The 24,168-nt window shown below is 43.0% G+C and overlaps 2 protein-coding genes across 18 annotated transcripts in view; both read left to right on the plus strand.

The window, feature by feature from the left end:
* LOC110517885 (calsyntenin-3) overlaps nt 1-7,780 on the plus strand; it is a 39,770-nt gene extending 31,990 nt beyond the window's left edge. For both annotated transcript variants that reach the window (XM_021595732.3, XM_021595745.3), the window contains exons 14-19: nt 1,940-2,166; nt 3,822-3,983; nt 4,620-4,765; nt 5,016-5,151; nt 5,469-5,653; nt 5,788-7,780. In XM_021595732.3, the coding sequence (XP_021451407.1) occupies nt 1,940-2,166; nt 3,822-3,983; nt 4,620-4,765; nt 5,016-5,151; nt 5,469-5,653; nt 5,788-5,937 (1,006 nt within the window). In that variant the 3' untranslated portion in view covers nt 5,938-7,780. The remainder of the gene's footprint in view (nt 1-1,939; nt 2,167-3,821; nt 3,984-4,619; nt 4,766-5,015; nt 5,152-5,468; nt 5,654-5,787) is intronic.
* Nucleotides 7,781-8,060: 280 nt separating this feature from the next.
* Nucleotides 8,061-24,095, plus strand: pex5 (peroxisomal biogenesis factor 5). 16 transcript variants are annotated; one of them, XM_021595758.3, is made up of 17 exons: nt 8,061-8,310; nt 10,521-10,677; nt 11,552-11,590; nt 11,758-11,878; nt 12,148-12,300; nt 12,435-12,519; nt 13,063-13,153; nt 13,614-13,736; nt 14,495-14,608; nt 15,098-15,181; nt 16,267-16,386; nt 16,839-16,982; nt 17,165-17,235; nt 19,082-19,294; nt 19,542-19,707; nt 21,935-22,092; nt 22,382-24,095. In XM_021595758.3, the coding sequence occupies exons 2-17, from the start codon at nt 10,564-10,566 to the stop codon at nt 22,620-22,622; spliced, it is 2,037 nt and encodes a 678-aa protein (XP_021451433.2). In that variant the 5' UTR covers nt 8,061-8,310; nt 10,521-10,563; the 3' UTR covers nt 22,623-24,095. The 16 variants fall into 16 exon arrangements, with proteins under 16 accessions (XP_021451433.2, XP_090085413.1, XP_090085417.1 ...); XM_021595757.3 differs by having other exon boundaries at nt 8,232-8,342; XM_021595752.3 differs by having other exon boundaries at nt 8,240-8,476.
* Nucleotides 24,096-24,168: the final 73 nt, after the last annotated feature.

A 24,168-nucleotide genomic window follows, 5' to 3' on the forward strand; every position in this document is an offset into this window, starting at 1 on the left:
TCTAATGGCAGTTATCTTATCTTTGACTTGTGTTCTGGTTCGCAATTACTTGTATCATATCTCTAAAGCCATTCTTTCACCACAACCTGTCCTCTCTGTGACATAGTATTTCAGCCATGTTGATGTAGTGTGGGTGCCAGTTTGTTTCTGTCTCGTTTTGGACATTTTTCATTGTCTATCCATTGTTTAACGACATAACATCATTGAAGGTTGCCAGATACCCAAGCTAATGATGAATTAAATAATTTGTTCATTCATTTTTTCAAAGGTTCTTATACAACTTGGGGGTAGAACATGTAGACACCTTTTTGATTGACCCTTTACCCCTCATAGTCTCCATGCACACTCGCAGGGCCCTACACACACACACACACACACACACACACTGTCGCTCCAACACACACAAACAATCACTTCATCCTTTGCTCACTGACACATAATATGCACGTACATTTATGCTAACTCTACACACCCACTCACATACTAGCTGCTGCTACTCTGTTTATCTTATATCCTGTTGCCTAGTCCCCTTACCCCTATACATATCTACCTCCATCACTCCAGTGTCCCTGCACGTGTAAATATGGTATTGGATATTACGTTTTAAGTATTTCCTGTATATAGTATACTTACTTATAGTACTTACTTTGTGTATTTCATATTTCTTATTCTTATTTCTTGTGTGTGTTTATGTTCTAGTAATACATAGTTATTGATTATTGCATTGTTGGGTTTTGAGTTAGCAAGAAAGGCATTTCACTGTACTTGTGCATGTGAAACTTGAAACTTTTACTCTGCAAGTGTATCAGAGCACAATGATACGCTGTTATGTTGAAGGATATCATCCCTGTGCAAGGAGTGGAGCTTTATTTGCAGATGATATGAGTCACTGTCTTTTTGCTCAACTAGGTAATCTAGCCTTGGGTAAGAGGAAGCACGGTTGAAGCATATAATCTTGAAACAGCAAAAAAATGTAATGTCACAGTGTATCGCACGTTGTATTAAGTTCATGGATAACCAGAATTTTTTTTTCCTTCTATTTTTGGTTTAATGCGCCACGTTGGCCTACACGGGTCCTTTTTTAAATCCACTTTGTTGATTTTAAATATTTTTGCACTTTGTGAAGTGCATGTAGGTCCTATCTATCAATGTTATTTTGTATCTGACCCATCACAGGAAGTGATGCAACAACAGGATGTCCTCATTATCTAACCCTGTATGGTAGAGCTATATAAAGAGCTGCGCTTAATGTTGTGTTTTTTTAAAGATTAGTCAGATTTAAGTTACAACAGTGATGTGGTGATTTTACGCTTGTTTTTAGATCTGTTTTCATGAGTTTGTGGATTTTCTTTTGCTTGTGGTTTTTAAGATTAGTCTGATTCCAGGTCAGGAGGTTATTGGCTTTTTCTAGTGTGTTCTTCAGTCTGATTATCAGTTAGTAGTAGGAGGGGATGTTTTTTTAATAGTGGTTAAAGATAAGACTGATTTGAGGTCAGCAGTTCCTCCAGATGGCTGACAGCAGGCCCTTGTGGAGAGTCCGATATAGCAGCTGCTCACTGAAAGAGAGCAAGAGAGAGATAGTATTACTGCAGTTCCAACACTCACACACTAAACAACTCAAAGCACCACTTGAATCATAAATCAAGTACTGAATCGCCAAATAATAATACCTTTTCAAAGTGCTTCTGAAAAGTGTCACAATTAGTATCCGCTACTAATTAGTATCAGACAATGCATGCAATATCATATAGTCCAGGGTTTTTCAATCCTGGTTCTGGAAATCCACAGGGTGTGCAGGCTTTTGTCCTAGACTAACATTAACACACCTGATTTGGCTAATCGTCAAGTCCTAAAACTGTTTACTTATAGAGAAATAACTGGTACCCTATCCACCCCCCCCGCTCCTTCTCTCTCTCTCTCTTTCCTCTCCTCCCACTAGGTGTTTCAATGAGGAGAGTTGTCTTACGCTCAGGCAGTTGGAGGGCTACCTGGTGGTCCTTCAGCCCGATGCCCCTCAGATCTCCCTGTCTGGGGTCGGCCCCCACCTGGCCCGCCCCGCGCCTGAATTTGAGGGCCCCCGTGGTGTACCCCTCTTCCCGGAGCTGAGGATCGTGTGCTCCCTGTCTCATGCTGTTAACACAGCCGCTCAGGGCATGGAGGGAGGAGGTGAGCCAGCAAACAGCCCTTCCATGAATACCACAATGCGGGGGTAGAGACTAGTGCATTCCAATCACATCAATCTAATACATTTGAGAGCATTTTGCCATCATTTCTACTGTACATGGATTGATGCTTCTAAAAATAATTATGGGAGCATGACTAATTTACATATGGACCATTGTCTAGTCGGAACACATTATATCATCAATCAAACTGCGCATATTTTACTTAGATTCTACACCTGATCTCAGCCTGTTTTCAAAAGTCACACAGGGCTGAAGCCTGGATCTCAAACTTACAAATCACTTATTTTTCTTACACTTGCCTCTATTTCCACTTACTAGCAGTGCCACTTAATTAAATGTCTGCTGACAAATAATGTGAGGTCATATCTGTCTTTCTGCCAAATCTGATTTGAATTGGGGTGCATGTTTCCTACCCCCGTGAAAGTATGTTCCCAGTCATATAGTTGGGTTGGTTGTTTAGCAACAAAACCTATGCATGCGCAACTATGGGGAAAAACAGACTGGGTTGACTTAGAGTGGAGCGCCGGGTAGCCTAGTGATTAGTGTTGGGCCAGTAACTGAAAGGTTGCTAGATCGAATCCCCGAGCTGCCAAGGTAAAAATCTGTTGTTCTGCCCTGAACAAGGCTGTTAACCCACTGTTCCTAGGCTGTCATTGTATATAAGAATTTGCTCTTAACTGACTTGCCTCGTAAAATAACAAAACAAAACAAAAATTGTTGACAACATGTAAACTATATTCCGTCTCCAATGTTTATTGAATACATAAATACATTTGCCCAATGAGCACTTGTTGTCTCTCAAATACATCGTTACAGTTGTTGGTTAGCTCGCAAGCTAATTTTAGCCATTGACATGAAATCAGTCAAAACACCTCAGAATTAGCTGAAACGGGTCACTTACAATTCCCCACAAGGCAGTTTCTTGTCATTGTTATCTGGCCAGCTATCTGGCCATCCAGAATCACAACAACTCACAGCTAATCCATCTATTCATATATTCATCACTGACCCAGCCCCCCTCCACCCATCAACTTCCCCCAATGATTGTGTGCTTGAATACTAACTTGGACCACACAGACCCTGTACTATTATTAGAAGTGCTTTGTGCATGTGAGAATCATATGTATGTGTGCAATGGCTGTATATTGGAGAGGAAGCACACATCTGTGTGTGTGTCATCCGTTATGAGGATGATGATGGTTATGTATAAAAGCCTCTTCCTGCATGGGGTCTGTTCAGGTCAGGACATGGTTGATAAAGCTGTGTAGCAACAGAGAACATAGTCTCTGCCAATGCTTTATCTGTGGCTCACTACCTAATCTATTATGTACTTTATTCTGTCTCTCCAAAATGGGATAGTCCTGTTTTATCCACTTAATCCACCCGGCCTTAACCCCTCCCCCGTTCCCCGTGTTCTCTCGTCTTTATCTGTAGTTTTATAAGATTGGATAATCAGTCATTAATGTGCCGTTTTTTTTTTTTTTTTTTTTCTCCTTTTAACTGTCTGCTTTCTCTCTCTCTCCCCCTTCCTTTTTTTCTGCTTTGCATTCTGCCTTTCCCCTATTTCCATATTTTGCCCTCCCTCTCTTGCCTCATTCCCTCCTCCATTCATCTCGCTCCCCCCATGACCCCCAGCTCTGATGTCAGACGCCGTGGCCCACACTCTGGACGGCTGTGAGGTCCAGCCCCTGGGGGAGGAGCTAAACCCAGAGAGGGAGGAGCTCCTGGTGGACATGGATGCCCTGAGAGAGAGGGGTCTGGAGATAATCAACACCACTGCTTACATCGCCATCACAGGTACCGCTCATTTCCCCTATTCGGTTTTATTTTAAAGACCCACTTCAGCTATGTTTAAACTGTTTTCATTGAAAAACGATATTCCAAGTAGAAATACTTAAGGGTAAAAAAAAAAAATGTTTTGAGCAACAACAACAAAAATGTAGGCACAGTTGCAAAATTCAAGGAGTTGGTCTATTGGGTGCGCTTTGATGTCATCAGCCTCCCCACTTGCTTGCGTGAACTACATAGGAGCAATAGAGGACAAAATATGAGGGCCTCATCCCCCCACTTGTGCCATGTAATGAGGAACCCTGCACCAGCTACTGAAATGCACCTTTTGATAAATTCCATGCTAGTGAGGCTGGAGTGGGTCTTTATTTCCAAAGTAAAACGAAGAAAAGTTTAGGAAAACTGCACCAGGGGGATAGTCTGTGTGCTGAAGCACTTCATTTACTGCCCACAGTGATATTCAGCATGGCGCAATTAGTTGGGATTTTGAAATTACACATAAGGCTATGTTGCATATTGCGTCTCACCTCTGTATCACGTTCACAAACTGTAGCATTATCTTTTCATCCGACTGTTTCCTCAGTGTTGAACTGCCCCTAAACTTCCTACTCTCTACCTCTCATCATCTCTCTCTCTCTGTGTTAGGAGCTGAGTCCATCTCCGTGTATGAGGATGTCCTTCGGTCCGTCCGTTACCGGCTGGCTAAAGGCTCGGCCCGCTTTGAGAGGCGGTTCCGTCTGTCCTGCTCCGAGATGAATGGCAGATACACCAGCAACGAGCTCACACTGGAGGTAACTCGTCTAACTGACCATAGAGGCTGTAATTAACCCAAAATGGGTTAGCAAATAAGCTTCAAAGGGGGTGTACAATACTAGGGCACTAGCTAAGTGGTTTTAACCTAGCATTTGGGTAGAGCAATAGCACAGCATTAGTTCAGTTAGTAAGAGGTTCTGTGACAAGGCTTATTTTTCTTCTTTTTTTCTCTCTTTCACTCACTCTCTCTGTCTGTCCTTCCATATATTCATCCATCCTTGCTCTCAGGTGAACTTCCTGCACTCCCTGGATAGTCTGTACCACCCGTCTCACCTCCTGGCCTCCCAGCAGCAGTTTCTTCACCCATCTCACCACTCTGGGGAGCTGAGTGGACACACCCTGCCTAACCCCCACCGCAACTCGGGTTTATACACACTTCATTTACCTCAGTATTAATGTTGACCTTTTTCGCTTGATTTACCTTTCACAGGAGAACTGTGATCTATATTCCTGAGTACATCAGTTTTGACCCATGTTAAATCCAGACACATAAAAACAGATGGATGAAGGTATACCATCCCCTTTTATTTCTATTGGGAAATCCCCTATCCATTCTCAAAATAGAGATTCAAAATACCAAAATTCACAGGTTCATTTTCACCACAAGATGTCAGTGTCACTGACATTAATGACAGATGGTGGCTGAAAGATTCATATAAAACTCTTAATTTCCTCTGACAGTGGTGCCAGGAGCGGCCACAGTCATCATCATGGTGTGCGTGGGCTTCCTGGTTGTCATGGTGATCCTGGGAGTGTTTCGAATCCGCTCCATCCACCGCCGTGGCGAGGGCACCGGGGGAGGGTCTAAGGAGGATAGCGGCCAATGGGATGACTCTGCCCTCACCATCATCGTCAACCCCATGGAGGTAAAGACCTAACTGTGTTTTTGTGGAATAGAATAGATTTGTATTTATTTATTTCAGTGTGGAAGTTTTGAGTTTGGTTTAAGAGGAGAGACGATTTATTTGAATGATTATTTTATAATTTATTTATCTCTCAGTCCTATGAGTCTCGTATGGGCATCTCAGCTGACACCGAAGGTGAGGGGGAGGAGGACGAGGAAGTGGTGGAGTCACCCGATGACGCCAACGACGACCAGCGAATCATCATCAAGAAAGAGGGCAGAGACGGCAACCCCCGTCGCTACTAAGCCAATCGTCTCTCTCTCTCTGGAAGCACTCATTTCCATGGAAACCACAAAACGGCTCGCCACTCACCTCAAAGCGTTTAAATATCGAAAACTGCTGACACCTCTAGTCTATGGAATGTAACAGTACAATAACGCACACTGTATTTCCGCAACACCACAACACCATTAGTGGTCTATAGCCAATAACAGGGCATTGAATCTTTCACCACGTAAATGTTCTACGGCACAATATATACAGTATACTCTAACCGCCTGACCAAAACAACCAACAAAAATTGTATGTGGTGCACTAATTCCTAACTCACAGGGAATTGACATTGTCCTGGAAGTCTGTGTGAGACAGGCTGGACCGAGGCTACATAACTTAGTTGTGAAGTTAGGATTGTATATGTTTTACTATCTCTATATCACACTTCAGAGACCTTTGCCCACCACACAAAATGAATATTGAAGCAATCGATTCACACAAAGCCTTGTGTAGGCTCTTCACATATAGACACAAACCCTGATCCTGACGCTATCCCACACACCTCTAGATTTAATCTAGTTGTCTTTTTGCTGCACAATCTCTCTCTCTCGCTCTTTCTCTCTCTATACATTCCTCAACTTCCAAAAATATGCCCCCCCCCCCCTCAGATCTGACTCCAGCTCAGTTCCACATTCATAGTAACCTTAATATGGAAAAACATACAATTATAGGGTTCTAGCTGATTTTTACACACTATGTACGATGTGCTTCACAATACTGTATGTGATGTGCTAAATTAGATCAAATAAATTGTCCACGCAAAAGCGTACATTTTCAGAACTTTCCTTTTGTCAGGGTAGACTTTTAAACGTTAAATCGTATTGCTTGGTAGAACCCTTTCATTGTAAGGTTTTGCAAGACAACCAAACAGGCTGATGATAAGGGCATAGAGTAACCTCTGACCCTCACCACAACCCCAGTGACTCGACTGAGCGCCCCCCCCCCACCCACACACACACACCATTGCACACTCACCACCCACCGCTCTCGTAACAATCTCACGACAAAGACACACCCGCGCCACAACACCTGCTGTATCCAGAATGTCAGCTCAGCTTGGGCAGTTTTGATTGTATTACATTTTCTGTACATACAATTATTGTTATTATTATTATTATTGCAGTCAACGCTTGCTCTCTGTCTGTACTCTTAAAGAGGGAGCTGCATATACATATTATTTATTACCAATTACACTGTTTTATCATTTGACCAGCTGTTGTATATTTTTAAGGTTACACCATCAGAATACGGAGTACTAATAATAATAATAATAATAGTAGTAGTAGTAATAAGGATGATGATTCCTGACTTGATGAGTGTATACATTCGTGTGTTGAATTGTTGTAATTTAAAATCGTGTTCATATCTGAATCACAGTAAATGGAGGGAACATTGGTAAATAGCTACTCTGTCACCTCTCTCTCTCATTCCTTCCTTCTTTCACACCTTAGAATATTCTCAAATCGTTCTCTCTTCCCCAGCTCCACTTTCCCTCTTGTCTTTTTGTTTTCGTGCCAGTCCCCACCATCTCTTTGGTCCACCTCCCTACACCCCTCCCTCACTTCCCCCCTCTGTGTTTATTGCTGTCTGTCTGTGTGTCAATGTGCAGTGATAAACCTGTCAGTAAATAAAGCCTGTTGTTTTTCAGTGTAATATTATGGAAAACAAATTGCATTAATTACTTATATTATTACTATTGGGACATTAACTTTAATTATTGATACAATGACAACATGGATTATGAAGATTATTGTTATTGATAACTGTCTGAAAACATTTAAAAGTTCATAATAAAACACTCTGATGAGGTCTAAATGCTGCCTGTTTTTTAAGTAAATAATCCATTTGAAAATATTTCACAATCACTACCATCTTCTGAGTACTTTTTGGATGGTTTGAGAGAATACATAAATTCCTTGGTAAAAGCCTACATATATCTGGAATAACCAGTTTGAGACAGAAAATGACGTTGCCACAAAGCAGGACAAATTTGTTGGACTTTGCAATTAATTCATATCTTGCACAATAATATACGCAAACCTTGCTTTCCCTTGCGTACTTCGCCCACTGTCAATCAATGTCAATTTTACCCCCCTTTCGTTAAATTGTTTCACCAATGTAGCCAGAGATTGCACCTTAATCGAACAGTATGAGAATGTTACAATATTCCTTGGCATAAATGGCAACGTCGATCTGCAGCGTTTACACACGCACAAACTCGTTCTGCGCACATTCCGTATTGTCTGTCAGTCAACGACTACGTCGACGCTGTTCGAGAATACGCCTTGCAGGATTAGCTGTGCGTCTGTGGAGATTTTTGTGGGTCATGGGGGAAAGAGCAGGAGGTAAATAAAGAGACACGCGCTAATAAACACGGGTAAAGATTTACTTTCACACTCAGTAGCTTTGCTGGTGTCTTAATGTGCCAACTATTTATTATTTTCAAAGTAGACAATTAGGAGAAGAGGATAGTAGAAAGGTAGGAAGGTCTACAGTCAGCAGTAGGTTGTGGTGAGTAGAACATTATGCTCTCAGTCGAATAATGGTCTGTCACATTTTTGTAGCTAACTGTTAACTTGCTAGCATTTGGTCATCAACATGCATTGTAGCAAACAGGTAGCTAGCTAGCCACGCAACTAGATAGCGTTCAATGTTTTACTGAATGTATTTTGCAAGCTCAACGCTCTCTAACTAACCGTAATTAGCTAGCTACACCCACTAAACACTAAATACGTTAGCTAGCTAGCTAGCTAGCTGGCATACAGTACATATATTGTGTAAAGTCACTGTTTTATCGTTACAGTGCTAGTTGGGAGGACATGAAAATAATGTAATGCGACCTTATACATCGAAAATTGGATAAGACATGCCTCCCTCTTAACTTTTGTGCATGGACTATTGCCATGGTGTAGTAGGATGTGTGCGGTATAGTAGCTAGTTAGTGTAGTAGATAGTATCTATAGTACCTACTGCTATCTGATGGCAATGGTTCGCTTTATGGTGCTCTTTGAATTCTCAGCTGGTGGTTTTCAGGTAAAAGCATAGCAATGCCAACCTTATGTTTCAACATGACAAAGCATCATACCTTCATCATAACATTTTCATGCACACAGTCTCAACTTGAGAAGCCAACTTATATTTTGCTGTAGAGCCAATATAGCTACAGCATGCTGTCATACAGTGCCAAGTATGACACATAACAATGAATACCTACTAACTGAATTAAACTCCTGCACACTCACTCATTTTGGGGCCATACATATTCATTAAGACGGTCTCTTCTATCCACAGTATTGCACATTGTGTGTGTGTGTGTGTGTGTGTGTGTGTGACAGTGTTTATTAATATCTGTCTATAATCCTCTTACCAAGGCCCTAATCGTACAGCATCTGTTTGGGTCAGTGGAAAGAAATCCTTAAATCTAAACCCTAGTGTAGCTACTGGACCACCTGTGGACAGGGTACAGCCTTGTCTCCCCTTATTTTTTGGGGCAAGGTTACCTGCAGTTGTGTGTGTCTGGTTCTGTTCATTCTTGAATTGTAGTAAAATGGTGGAATGGGAAAGGGCTTAACTTCTCAACTCCAGGACTGACTGCATTATAGAAATTGTCATAATTGTGTTTGTCTGAGAGGTTTAGTGAAGTTGAGTAGGCCACTATCTATGTACATCTGTTGTTGGCCTAGATAGTAGGTCTGCTATGTGAACAGCAGGGTTGTCTCTCTCTCCGACATTTGATTGCAGTGACACACTGTTGTGGGGGAGAGGACTGTGGATCGGGGAATATTACTACAGCTTTGCAGTAGAGGGAGTTGCATTGACTGTTGGTTGTCACCCTTGAATGTTTTCTGTCACTTAAAGGGCCAGGTGTGTATTTAAAGAGTGAGTTAGACTGAAAAGCCAGTTGGAAGAGTGAAAATTAAGCTCAAGGCTATTTTCAGTCTTTGACTTCTTGCTACATTTTTGGTATCCTTGGAGGGCATCAGTCGTGTGTGTGTGTGTGTGTGAGTTAAAATCCAACAGATAGAGCATGTTAGATTAGGAGAGGACTATGAGTCATTGGGCACCCGGGATGAGATTTCAATTTGGCCTGGCTAGCCCTTTCATCCTCAAATAGACCTCCATATATCTCAAACAGCTCTCACCTGTTGCTTTGATTGATGTGAAAGGTTGAAAAGAGTGATGACGCATGTCCAAACACTGCACAGGAGCTGGAGAAAAGGATAGCCTAGCTGTAGTAGGAAGGTAAATGACTGCCCAACAGTGAGCGGACAGTCACATTTTTCTTGTGTTTTTCTTGATACCGGTACGCCCTGAGCTGTCTTGCATGGGACCATGAATAGTGTTGGTGCCGGTCTATCTCTGCTTAATAGCTCACATGTTTTGTCTTGTTAGGAACCTCAACAAATGCAGAAAGAGTCTGGCACCCAGGCAGGATCCTGAATGTGATATTATCAAACTGAGTAAATTAGATGTAAAATGTTTGGAATGTTCAAATAATTCCATCCATCATTTAATGGATAAGTCAATGTTTTTATTAACTTTTTCATCTCTTCAGTTCTAAGGTGATCTGATTGGATACGCCGCTGCCCGCTGTTGCCATGGCGATGCGGGAGCTGGTGGAGGGGGAGTGTGGGGGAGCCAATCCTCTCATGAAGCTGACGGGTCATATGACCCAGGAGGGAGGAGCTTGGAGGCACAGGTCAACGCCCACTGTGAGTAATCACCTGTAGAAATTAGAATAAAGAATGTATGGAATATGTACCGTAATCCATGTTTTATGTTTTGTATATTATTAGTTTGTTATTGACCATGTTGCATTGAGTTATTTTTCCTAGTCAATGGTGGGGCCCATCCAGGGCTCTAAATGTAACATTTTCATTGGTTACACTGGTGCTCCCAATTTTTAAAAAAAGTTAGGAGCACGACATGAAATTTATGAGCACCAGAACTGAGATTTTAAAAAAATTGATTGAGATACAGCCTATATGAATTCTATCTAGTTTAAGCACATGTTATGCCCTATAAATTAATATGTAACACTGTAAAGACATTTATAATAAAAGTTCAAATGAAATTACGAAGTAATTTGTGGAATATTAGGTTTCTACATTGTTTAAAAGCACTATTTTCCTATTGAGATGCATTACATTTAAAATTGTACACTGTCTCTATAAAAACATCAGGTTTGTGATTTCCATGATCTTTGATCTCCTGAAGAACCTATGCATTTTCCTTTCTTTCTGTGCCCCCAAATGTTTGGCTATACTGGTAAAGTTAACAGTTTATTAGCTAGCTAGCCAACGAGGTAACAAAGTGTAAACAAATGGTTTACGACATGCGAGTAGTTTTAGAATGGCCCCCGACATGGTTTCTGAATGTAAAATGTGGTCCCGGCGATTCGCTATAGGAAGATAAATGTTGTGCCTGTAATATGGGTCAGATCTTTTGACTTGGTCAAGCCGTTTTAGCTGTAGTAGTGGAGCAACCATGACCTTGACAACTTAGACAAGATACTGCAACTTAGTTGTACTATAGCTTTCACAAATATATCTCACAGTATCACTTTCATCCCTCTTTTTCTCCTAGATTCCCCCTACACCCATTGAAATAGCAACAGAAGAAGAGGTCAGTCTCATATTACCTTCCCAGTCCTCTTGATTTGAACTGTTGTGCTCTGTTTACATATTCTGAAAAAAGGAATATGAAAGCACGTTTCATTCATGTGAGGTTTGTTAATCGTTATTGAATAGGCTAGCGTTTGATGACTTCTTCTGCATGTGTGTGTGTCCCAGTTGGTGAATGAGTTCATGCAGCAGGCGCCTCCACGGCCCCCTCACAGCTTCGACATGGGCCAGTTACTGGAGGAAATGCAGCAGATTGATCAGCAGAGCTACAGACAGGCTCCACAGAGAGGTACACACACAGCAGTAATAGTATACCCTATTATACTCTCCAACGCAGCAGAAGCAACACTATTAAAGATTTGCGGTGTGCCTGTCCAGCTGCCCGGCAGCACTTCCATATTGTTACCCCACAGGTTTTGGAACATACGTTGACACTTCAAGACACCTGTTTATTACGTTTTCCTGTCCCTTCCATCCAAGTACTTACACTGAAAAACACACTTTCTTTTACCAACGTGTGACGAAAACAACACCCGTTCCCTCCTGTCCTGTCCGTAGCTCCGGGTGTGGCTGCGTTGGCCCTGTCTGGTGATTGGACGTCTGAGTTTCTGTCGGGAGCAGATGCCGCTGCCGCCGCCTCATCGGGGCAGGCGGGACTTGGAGACCCGGCCGACGCTGATTGGACCAGAGAGTTTATCACCGATGGCACAGGTACATTTTTTGGAATGTCAATGGTAGGCACAATTGCCAACCATTTGTTTGAATGTACTTTGTGGCCACAACTTCTAACATGTAGAGAAATAATCTGTATCTTACTCCCTTTCTCTTTCTCCTCTCTTTCTCAGATCCCGGGCGTTGGGCAGAGGAGTATCTAGAGCAGTCAGAGGAGAAGCTATGGCTCGGAGACCTGGGAGAGAGGGAGCAAGACTGGTAATAATGGAGAGACAGAGAAAAAGAGGAGAGCAAGGGACACGTAGATAGATACAGCGACATTCGGAGAAACCTTGAGAATGTTCCAGAGAAGATTGTGATGTTGAGCCGCTAAGTGTGTCTTAAAATCCTTGACGTCGTCCTCTCAGAACTCTGTGTTGTTGCATTCACTTTATAAGGGCTTTGGCCGTAACATAGCTTTGTGCTAGTGAATTGAAGTCATTGCATAACTCTAAGTCAAGAAAGACAATTAAAGCCAGTAAATCACGCACACAGGCTTTTAGTGTGTGTATGTAATGCGTTGACTCCGTAAGTAGCAGTCATTTAATTAGGTATTCAAAAGTGTCTTTTGATTCCATCCTTATTGGATATGTATTGTGAAAAGAGACAATGCATTTGAATTCCAATATATTTACAAGGATACAGTGTGATTATGTAAAATGTACATGGTCTCTTTAACCCACTTGTTCTTTCAAATAATCACTGTTTGATACTCAGCTGTTTAAATTAACCCTTTGATGTTAATGTTTGTAAATCCAATAGGACGAAAGAGTACCTACCAGGAGACGAACTGAAGCAAACAGCCAATGAGCTGGTTGCAAAGGTCAATGACCCCAAGTTACAGAACACTGAGGTGTGTGTGTGTGTGTGTGTGTGTGTGTGTGTGTGTGTGTGTGTGTGTGTGTGTGTGTGTGTGTGTGTGTGTTATTTCCGTGTCGCGTGTGTTTCATACTTTTTTCTACATATCTATCCCCATACCCTTTCCCCATTCTTTGCCCATAGAAGTAATGTAGCTTTGCAATAACAGGATAATTGTAGTTGTAGCTGTTTCTTTTGAATTGTTCAGTGAGACACGCTTCTTTGTAGTCAATTAGACATCAAAATGTTTCATGGGAAAGCATTTTGCTGTGATGGACCGTAGTAGCATAGTGACTCTTTACAACCTGGTCTTCAGAACTGTTTGTGTGGTATCCAAGTCCTCTGTCATTATTTGGGATTTGGTTAAAGCACAAACTGATTTCATGACCAATCTAGGTCCATAAGCCATAATGGATATTGTGTCATTGTTATGTTGTTGTTGTGTTGCACTGTAGTTCCTGCGGTTCATTAGGCAGATTGGCGAGGGCAGTGTCACAGTGGAGGACAGAGCAGGCAAACAGCACACAGATAGAGCTCAGGCCAAGGAGGCTCAGAACTGGGCCTCCAACCTCAACCAGGTAGGACCCAACTTCCATTGAAGACACAAGGGGAAGGGTGCAACTGTTAATCTACAGGGAGCCATCTTGGCTCAAGCGTCCTCATTTTGTGCCTCATGACCCCCCACATCCCAGTATTTGGTGCAGACTCCTGCAATTGTTACTAACTACATAACCAAGTGATGGCCATGAACTTTTCTGTATGTGAGCCTTGCACTAGGCTGTACAATGTATACTTTGGAAATGGTATGTGTAGAAATCATTTATTGTGGAAAAGAGAGCATTGTCCTTTCAATACATGCGATTTCTATCAGCCAACTTCTGCCAATGAAAATCATCATAGCTGTTCCCGTCTTGAATCAGACTTCCAGTTCCCCTTATCAGGTGAAGTCGTTTGTTTTTAAAACAGGGTTGTGGGAAATTATTTTTCAATTCCGGTAGGGGATTGAAAAATAATAATAATAATAATAATAGGCATTTTTGTATTGTTTTCATCATGAGTTGAATTCCAAGTCATTTCCTGAATTAGATCCCAGCCCTGATGTATGTAGTCATAGGAGTTCTCATGGTTGCCCTTTTTAACTGTGACATCTATTTTTTCCCCCTTCGACCCTGCCGTGAACTCTTGGCTTTCCCCTCCTTCGATTAACAACCCCCATTCATTTGTACCAAATTAAAACTCCTCCGTCCTCACCCCTCCCAAAACAAAAACCCAATGCCTCACACCTGCGACAAAACAATCACGCCTCCCCCCGTTCTCCGCTCCCTGGTTGCCATAGTTCCTGGAGGAGACTGGGGGAGGGACTTTACCCTCGACAACCCAAGAGTGGGATCAGAAGATTGCCAAAGCTAAGGCTAAACAGGCACATCAATGGGCTTCTGTCGTCAAGCAGGTAGGACCCCTGACGCAATGGCAATACTCCCAGTGGTTCCGCAACCGGCTTTCAGTCAAGAAAGTTGAGCTGATTATATTTTTCATCTGCCTTTTTTTGCGGCAGTTGGATGGCTGTTTTTAGTGGCAGAAGGTTGTGCCCACTGTAGTTTGTCCCGTAGTTTCTTAGCACTTTGGAAACCCAAGGAAGATGCATTGTTTTTGCTGATTAAACTTGCATTTAGATTATAGCGACTACTTTTAGAGAAGTAGTAAAAATGACCTGCACTGAAGGTGTGTAAATTGTAGGGGAGAAAGGGAATGGGTGTGGTTCTCTGATGTTTTACTTCTTCCCATTCCTTTATCTTGTCTTCCACTCATCCTTCTTCCCCATCTTTTTCTGCTTTTCCTTCACTGTCACAACCTCAAAGTCCCACTTTAAGTGTTGTTATCGAGTTATGGACAACTTGGTGTCCACATCTGCCATTGCTACCTCTTCCTTCCTGTTCAGGTCTCAGTGGAGTCAGCAGAATCATGGGTAGATGAGTTTGCCACTGCAGGTCCAGATTTCCAGCAAGCTAAAGCTGCTGTGGAGGTAAGAGAGATACAGGACAATACAATAGGAAAGATAACAGAATAATTATCATAAATGTCTTTTTAAACATCTTCCAAATTGTATCTATCAAGAATAATTCCAGCCTATGCCCAAATCAATTCATTATGCCCTAATCTTCACATGACTGTGCAAGGGTGCAGCCATGGGTAGGCCTGGGAGAGCATAGGCCCACCCACTTGGGAGCCAGACCCACCCACTGGGGAGCCAGGCTCAGCCAATCGGAAGGAGTTTTTCCCAACAAAAGGGCTTCTATTACAAACAGAAATAGCCCTCATCACTCCCTCAGACGATCCCGTAGGTGAAGAAGCCGAATGTGGAGGTCCTAGGCTGGCGTGGTTACGCGTGGTCTGCGGTTGTGAGGCCGGTTGGGCGCACTGCCAAATTCTCTAAAATGGCGTTGAAGGCTTATGGTAGAGAAATGAACATTCAATTATCTGGCAACAGCTCTGGTGGACATTCCTGCAGTCAGCATGCCAATTGCACGCTCCCTCAACTTGAGACATCTGTCGTGTTGTGTGACAAAACTGTACATTTTAGAGTGGCCTTTTATTGTCCCCAGCACAAGGTGCACCTGTGTAATGATCACGCTGTTTAATCAGCTTCTTGATAAGCCACACCTGTCAGGGGGATGGATTATCTTGGCAAAGGAGGGAGACGTACTCACTAACAGAGATGTAAACACATTTTTGCACAACATTCGGAAGAAATAAGCTTTGTGCGTATGGAAAGGTTCTGGGATCTTTTATTTCAGCTCATGAAACATGGGACCAACACTACATGTTTTGTTTATATTTGTGTTCAGTATGTATTAAGCTCTTTACATATACAATATTGCACTAATAATGCCATTGTACATTTTCACTTCACACATCAACATTGGCTTAAATTACACTGTATATATAACCTTTATCAAAGTTCACATTGACCCTTGGGCATCCCATAAAAATAGTGGTTTGGACCAATGTTAATGTTAGGGGGTTTCCCACAGCAACTGATATGATGGAGATGCCCAGCAGCTCCATTTGTCCTCTGACTTTGACATTGTAACTGTTCCTCTGTATCAGAGCGACTTGGACTTCTGGGAGAAGCTGCAGCAAGAGTGGGAGGAGATGGCCAAGAGAGATGCAGAAAGTCACCCCTGGCTCTCCGATTTTGACCAGATGCTCAGTAGCTCCTACGACAAGGTACTTGACATAGCTTCCTATCCACCTGTGGAAGGGGAGTTGGAGGGCCAGTAGGAGGCACTCTTTACTCTGGTCTAAAAAAAAATATCCCATGGCACTTATCGTAAGAGATGGGGTGTTAACCCCGGTGTCCATGGCCGCCTAATCATCCGCAGCTTCCAACTGGCTCATGTATCCCACCTCCTCTCCCCTCTAACTCTTCCCCAGGTTGTTGCTGTAATCGAGAAAGTGTTCTCAGTCAACTTACCTGGTTAAAATAAGGGTTTGTTTTTAGTTAAGGATAAGTTTTGCCTTTCAGATCACAATGAATAAGTTCAGCATTTCTACCTGTCCAGGCTAAAAAAAAATCTGCCTTGTCTTGTCTGCTAAGTTGCTGTTCATGATTTAACTCTCTCTCTCTTTCTTCCTCCCTTTCTTTCTCTTTCCCTCCCTCGCTCTCTCACCCCCTCCAGGGGTACCAGTTTGAGGAGGACAACCCGTACATGTCCCACCAGGACCCCCTTGCTGAGGGGGTGAGGAGGATGGAGGCAGGGGACATCCCTGGGGCCGTGCGCCTGTTTGAGAGCGCCGTACAGAGAGAACCAGACAACCAGCTGGTGAGACACTCATTAATTACTAATTAATAACTCCGATATAATATTATCTCAAGGTGAAATTATTTCTGGATAACAAGCGCTGGCGACTAAGGGGGTTCTTTCCTACCCTGCTAGCATTAGGTGGGTGAAGAGGTAAGAGAACTAAGCACTCTCTCTTTTTTTCCCCCGCTTCTTTTTTTTAGGCATGGCAATATCTGGGAACCTGTCAGGCAGAGAACGAACAAGAGTTTGCAGCCATCAGTGCCCTCCGCAGGTAAAGAGATGGAATAGCAGCCTCACTGACTGGAGAGAAGTCCCAAGTGTGTCCCAAGTGGCACCCTATTCAAATCAAAATCAAATCAAATGTATTTATATAGCCCTTCGTACATCAGCTGATATCTCAAAGTGCTGTACAGAAACCCAGCCTAAAACCCCAAACAGCAAGCAATGCAGGTGTAGAAGCACAGTGGCTAGGAAAAACTCCCTAGAAAGGCCAAAACCTAGGAAGAAACCTAGAGAGGAACCAGGCTATGTGGGGTGGCCAGTCCTCTTCTGGCTGTGCCTGGTGGAGATTATAACAGAACATGGCCAAGATGTTCAAATGTTCATAAATGACCAGCATGGTCCAATAATAATAAGGCAGAACAGTTGAAACTGGAGCAGCAGCACGGCCAGGTGGCCTGGGGACATCAAGGAGTCATCATGTCAGGTAGTCCTGAGGCATGGTCCTAGGGCTCAGGTCCTCCGAGGGAGAGAAAGAAAGAGAGAATTAGAGAGAGCACACTTAAATTCACACAGGACACCGAATAGGACAGGAGAAGTACTCCAGATATAACAAACTGACCCTAGCCCCCCGACACATAAACTACTGCAGCATAAATACTGGAGGCTGAGACAGGAGGGGTCAGGAGACACTGTGGCCCCATCCGAGGACACCCCCGGACAGGGCCAAACAAGAAGGATATAACCCCACCCACTTTGCCAAAGCACAGCCCCCCACACCACTAGAGGGATATCTTCAACCACCAACTTACCATCCTGAGACAAGGCAGAGTATAGCCCACAAAGATCTCCGCCACAGCACAACCCAAGGGGGGGCGCCAACCCAGATATCTTCAGTTTCTTGGCAATTTCTTGCATGGAATAGCCTTAATTTCTCAGAACAACAATAGACTGACGAGTTTCAGAAGAAAGGTCTTGTTTCTGGCCATTTTGAGCCTGTAATCAAACCTACAAATGCTGATCCTCCAGATACTCAACTAGTCAAAAGAAGGACAGTTTTATTGCTTCTTTATCAGCAACATAGTTTTCAGCTGTGCTAACATAATTGCTAACATAATTGCAAAAGGGTTTTCTAATGATCAATTAGCCTTATAAAATTATAAACTTGGATTAGCTAACAATGTGCTATTGGACACAGGAGTGATGGTTGCTGATAATGGGCCTCTGTACACCTATGTAGATCAGCTGTTTTCAGCTACAATAATGTTTACAACATTAACCATATCTACACTGTATTTCTGATCAATTTGAAAAAATTTGCTTTTCTTTCAAAAACAAGGACATTTTTAAGTGACCCCAAACTTTTGAACAGTAGTGTGTGTGTGTGCGTGCTAAGCTGTCATCAAGGCAATGGGTGGCTACTTTGAAGAATCTCAAATATAATATATGTTTTGATTTGTTTAACTTTTTTGCTTAATACATTTGTTTACTCTGTGTCATTTCATAGTTTTAATGTCTTCATTTTTTTATTCTACAATATAGAAAATGAGTAGGTGTTAAACCACCCATGAGCCGCATTGAATTGGCTTGTATGTTTGACACCCCTGACATAGAGAATAAGGGTGCCGTTTGGGACGTAGTTTCCTGTGTGACATTAAGAGCATGTCATGAGGTGTGTACTTATTTGATTTATGAATACATGTTTTATGTGTGGCTTGAATACAAATATGTTATGATAAGCATGAACTTGGGTGCAAAATAGGAAGTCCTTGAAGTTACATGATGCCTGTGACGACTTGTTGCCTTGGTGTTGGCTGACAACATTTTCTCGGGTTCTCACCTTTCTCTCCTTTTTTTTTCTCTCTGTCTCTTGCTCGCTCTTCTTCTCTCACCGTTAGATGCATAGAGTTGAAGAAGGACAACCTGACCGCTCTGATGGCACTGGCCGTCAGTTTCACCAACGAATCGCTGCACAGGCAGGCCTGTGAGACCCTTCGCGACTGGCTGAGGCACAACCCCGCATACCGGCCAGTCCTGGAGCAGAGTGAACGGGAGCGAGAGAAGGACGGCGGGACCAGAGAGCGGGAGAGATTTGGCTCACTGCTGCCAGAGTGAGTGGACCTTTTTCATTGTGTACAAATTTGGTGTGCATGTATATTCAAAATGGTACTTAGAACTCCTAATGAATATAACACAAAATGAAATGCTAAATATGCAATACAGGACGTTCTCCTGTATTTTCTCATGTTACAAAAACATGGATTCTATCTGTTGGTTTAAAATATTACAATTGTTAAATCTTCTCCCTTCTCCGTTTTCCCCATCTCTGTGCCTCCCTCCTTCCTCCCACACTCTCAGTTCTTTGTTTACAGAGGTGCAGTCCCTGTTCCTCAGTGCGGCGAACTCTGACCCCGCCCGCGTCGACCCCCAGCTACAGTGTGGCCTGGGAGTCCTCTTCAATCTGAGCGGGGAGTATGACAAGGCCGTGGACTGTTTCACAGCAGCCCTCTCTGTCACACCACAGGTACACTAGTATGTTATCCACTTCACAGCAATAACTCTTACCAATCTGTGGTTCATGTGTGTTTGGAGAAAAGACACACTTGATTATGATTTGCCAAATTTTATTTAAACAGCATAAAGTTGATGAATTCAAACGTGTTCGAGTACTTGCATCCTTCCTTGCTTGCTTCCTTGAAATAATTTCTGATCTGTATGCTAATCGTTACCTGAAAGCAATTGGCTCCATCCCATTGTAAAAAAATCTTGTGATCCACCTTTGATTTTCTTTTCAGATGGTGGGTTACAGGTACAAAAACAAAGAAATGCATACAAAGATAACCCCTTCCCCTCCAGCAACCGAAGTTGCCTATCAGTCCCCCTCCCACCTATCCATCCCCTGAGTCACCCCTTACATTCCCGCCAATCCCCCCCAGCCCTCTCCCAAGACGACCTGAGACCCCCTCCTCCGTATCACCCTTTCCCTGTGGGCCTGAAAGCAAAGAAAGTAACAAAAGTTCAAATAGAAGTCCTGCCGCTAACGGTTTGAGGCTGCCCAAGTCAAGGAACAATTGAGGCCTGGACAAATGTATATATTTAATTAGTTTGTATGTATGTGTGGGGCTTTAGCTGAGATTGTTCTTTAGAGAGTCAAGTATATTTGTCCAGGCCTCAATTGTTCCTTGATTTGCACCATTCATTCTCACGGTCGATAATTCTGTTTAACTTCTAATAGTAACTTTATCCACTGGTTAAATGCGAGAGAGTGAGGTGGTTGCCATCTTTAAGCCAACATTTGTTTCGCAGCAGTGCTGCCTGACAGCAGTAATCTTCTGACTGATTGAGATATTCAAGGGGCTATCATCGTTAAGTAACGTAATAGATGCAAAGCATTGAATATTTAAATTCAGAAGCATTTAACTGCAGGGCACTCCTCCCACATCATGTGAAGGAATGTGCCTACCTGATTTGGGGTACACAGTGAACAGTTGAGAGTTGGGGGCCAATTTCATCGTAAAATGTTTTATTGGTGTTAAACAGTCTGTGAACAAACTTAAAATGTAAAAATGGATGGTTCGTATTATGGGATGCCAAGGTCATATTTTTCCATATTCTGTTCCAGTTAGAGGGTTGTTCAGATTCAATTAGATCTGTGGACCATACCTCATTGTTTTAATCATAGACCGTCAAATACTTAAAGGAAGGAAGGAGGGGGACTGGGGGGATGCATTTTTAGGTATTCCAAAAGGGTCTATTACTTTCCTCCTCTTCAAACGGTATGTCTACCTCCCCTTTTTAACTTTCCCTATTCCTACTTTTTTTCTCTCTGAAACTACCCCTCCCTAGTCACATGTAGCATTTACCCCCGTCTGCTTCTGTTCTGTGATTGTCCTTCCTTTTTCACAGATACTTAACTAGCCCCTCTTGAACTATTTTACTCAGCTCACCTTTTGTGGCAATGAACAGATGTACTCTCTCTCTTTCTCACTCTTGTTTTTCCCGGCTGTGCTGGGGAGTCTGAGGTGGGCTGTTCTCCCTCATCCAGACAGCTGTCTCTCTCCTCCTTCAGCTCCCTGGGTCTTGTTCAGCGGGTATTGTTGTGCTGGTCTGTTGTCTGGGTCTTTGCTGTCTCGAGTGTTCTGAACAGCTCGATACAGCAAAGAGCTGCGCCAGCTTCGTCTCCAGCTTGGCGCATTTCTCCCTCGGATCAACGCAGGAGCAGTGCATTTGTGGGACCTGGGTTTGCGCAGGGCTGGGGGGGGACACACTCCTCATGGGGCTGGTGGTCTATGGGGTGGGGATGTGGTCCAAGGAGGGGCTTCTTATGCTGTGCACTCTCTTTGATCTTGTAGAAGTCCTGCTGCAAACGGTTTGAGGCTGCCCTGCACCAATACTGTTCCAGATCTGTACAGGTTGACATGACCTTTGTCAGTGTCAGGGTCTTCGTTGTCCATTATTCTTAGTTTCCACCCTTTGCTCATACTCTTTCTTAACAGAATGGTAGTGTGCTCATATAGCACTGTGGCATGCAAGGGGATGGTCTGTGAGGAAAATTAAGTGCATGATCCCCGGTTTGTAAGAGTCAGCAAATAAGTAAGTAGGTTTTTTCCAAAATCAAGTTTTTTTTTTTTTTTTTTTTGGTATTTACGTAATGCAGAGGGTAGTTTTCTGTATAAGTCTGTGTGAGAAACTCAATGTATCCAACACTAATTCAGGAGCTCATGACCTCTGTCTGTTTCCCTCTCTCTCAGGACTACCTGCTGTGGAATAAACTGGGCGCTACCCTGGCCAATGGAAGCCGCTCAGAGGAGGCTGTTGCCGCCTACAGGAGGGCGCTGGAACTGCAGCCAGGCTTCATCCGCAGTCGGTACAACCTGGGAATCAGCTGTGTCAACCTAGGAGCCCACAGGTGAGAGGGAGAGCCTTTTGTGGCCAGAGATACAAAATTGTGCAAGAACAAAATTCACACAATACATTTTTTTTAAATAATATTTGATCAAAACCACCTAAAACACTGCACTTTCTTATGTTCATCTAAGGTAAGTTGTAGATTCAGGTCATACCAGGAGTAGAAATGTGGACTTTATAAAATGTATTGACTTTGTTCACAATATAATTATTTTTGCCTTAATACAAATCTATTGAATGCACCACAATGACAATTTCAAGTTGACCCCTATTCTCTTCCTGGTTTACAGAGAGGCCGTGGAGCACTTCCTGGAAGCCCTGTCCCTGCAGCGGCAGGCATCGGGGGAGGGCGAGACGGTCAGTGCCAGCCGGGCCCCAGGGGGTGCCGCGGCCACCATGATGTCCGACAACATCTGGTCCACCCTGCGCATGGCCTTAAGCATGATGGGAGAGAGCTCGCTATACGCGGCGGCCGACCGGCGAGACCTCGACACGCTGCTCTCCTACTTCTGTCAGAGGGAGGGGGAATGAAGGTGTGGGAGGTCCGAGGGGGGGAGAGGGGCAGGAGGAGAGTTGATAGTGTGTGAGTGCGCACTTAGGGGAGGAAGGTGTCTGGGAGAGTTGGAGAGCGAGAGGTTCTGTCCACAAACAACCCCCTAACCCTATAGGCACTTCATATAAACCTGAAATTATTGGATAAGTATAAACAACATGGAAGTAGCTCCATTTGTAGAATTTCTGCCATCTTGCGTATAACTACCAGGGTTGGGGTCAGTTTACTTCCTGAATTGAAATGGAACTGACACCAACCCTGATACCTATCCAATCCTTTCAGGAAGAGAGGTAGGATGATGTGTGACAAGGGGAGAGTTGGCCGAAAGGGAGGAGAGGTGAGAAGGACATTTTGATGTCTCAGCAACCAAGGGAAATGCACCGTATATACCAGGTGTATTGAATACATACTATTTCCTCCCCTGATCACTCTGACATAGCCTGGTTTCCAGTTGGTTCCTACTTTTTTCATTATCATGTTTGACACAAAGCAGAAACAGACTGGCACCCAGGCTAGTTCCCATATGTCTGGTTAGTTACCCTCTGTCCTCAGCAACTGGTGCAGGGATGTTCTTGTATTCCTCATAATCCGAGGCATCGTCATGCCTATTGAAACTGAGGAGTCACGTGACTCCCTAAGTTTCATTCAGCCCTATGAACCATGGAATGCATACATTGGATACTAGTGAAAAGTTTGCACCTTATGTTTTCCAGAGGGAATAAAACACAGAGGTGGTAAAGCAAAAGATCAAGTTGAGATGAATGTTCCTATAATGTAAAGAAAAGATAGGATCTTGTTTGTTTGGAGGATCTTTGTTTTTCCTTTTTTATTCCCCCTTGAAAATATGAAGTTCAAACGTTGTAAAGCTGGCTTACTGATTCCGAATCAATTGCTGAAGGTTAAAAGAGACCATTACAGTAATATAGATATCTGGCTTTGGAGCTTTTCTCTCGTTATTTTAGAGAATGAATTATACTTGTACTCAGTCCAATCAATGACATATCAATCAATGAAGTACTCAAGAGAAATGAGACTGCTGACATGAGTTGTACACACCAGAGTTGTATTCGCTAGTAGTAACCCAATGGAAGCAAAGGGGGAGGGACCTACCTGAATTTGTCCAATAAGAAACGCTTGTTTTCATTTTCTATTGCTACTGTGTGGAAGAATGAATATGACTCGGCTTTGGACAGAGGATGACATCAGTGTAAAGGGGATGGTATACCGAAAGAGGTGTACAAAGACCTCTTTAGGTGTCTTTGCACTTCTTCCCACCCTCAACCCTTCTTTCTTCAGACAAATGCCCTTGTTGTAAAAATAATTAGCTTAATTGTAAAATAATGCTTTTTTGCCATATTGTCTGTAATATAATTATTGTACTGTTTTCAAAATAGTTAACCATACTGTAATGATTAATATGATATTCAGCAATAAAGCTCTGACTCTACAAATGCTCTCATTGATTAGGCCTACTTTTCATGTTTAAAAGGGTAGTATTTCCCATATTTGTATTTTCCTTGGCCA

This window comes from Oncorhynchus mykiss, chromosome 3, assembly GCF_057628025.1.
Source record: "Oncorhynchus mykiss isolate SJ-2025 chromosome 3, ASM5762802v1, whole genome shotgun sequence".
Classification (NCBI taxonomy): Eukaryota; Metazoa; Chordata; class Actinopteri; order Salmoniformes; family Salmonidae; genus Oncorhynchus; species Oncorhynchus mykiss.

Coding starts and splice junctions, on each gene's coding strand:
- pex5 (XM_021595758.3), top strand. CDS start 10,564: ATGGCGATGCGGGAGCTGGTGGAGGGGGAGTGTGGGGGAGCCAATCCT. Junction 10,678..11,551: donor GGCACAGGTCAACGCCCACT/GTGAGTAATCAC, acceptor TTTTTCTCCTAG/ATTCCCCCTACACCCATTGA. Junction 11,879..12,147: donor CAGACAGGCTCCACAGAGAG/GTACACACACAG, acceptor TCCTGTCCGTAG/CTCCGGGTGTGGCTGCGTTG.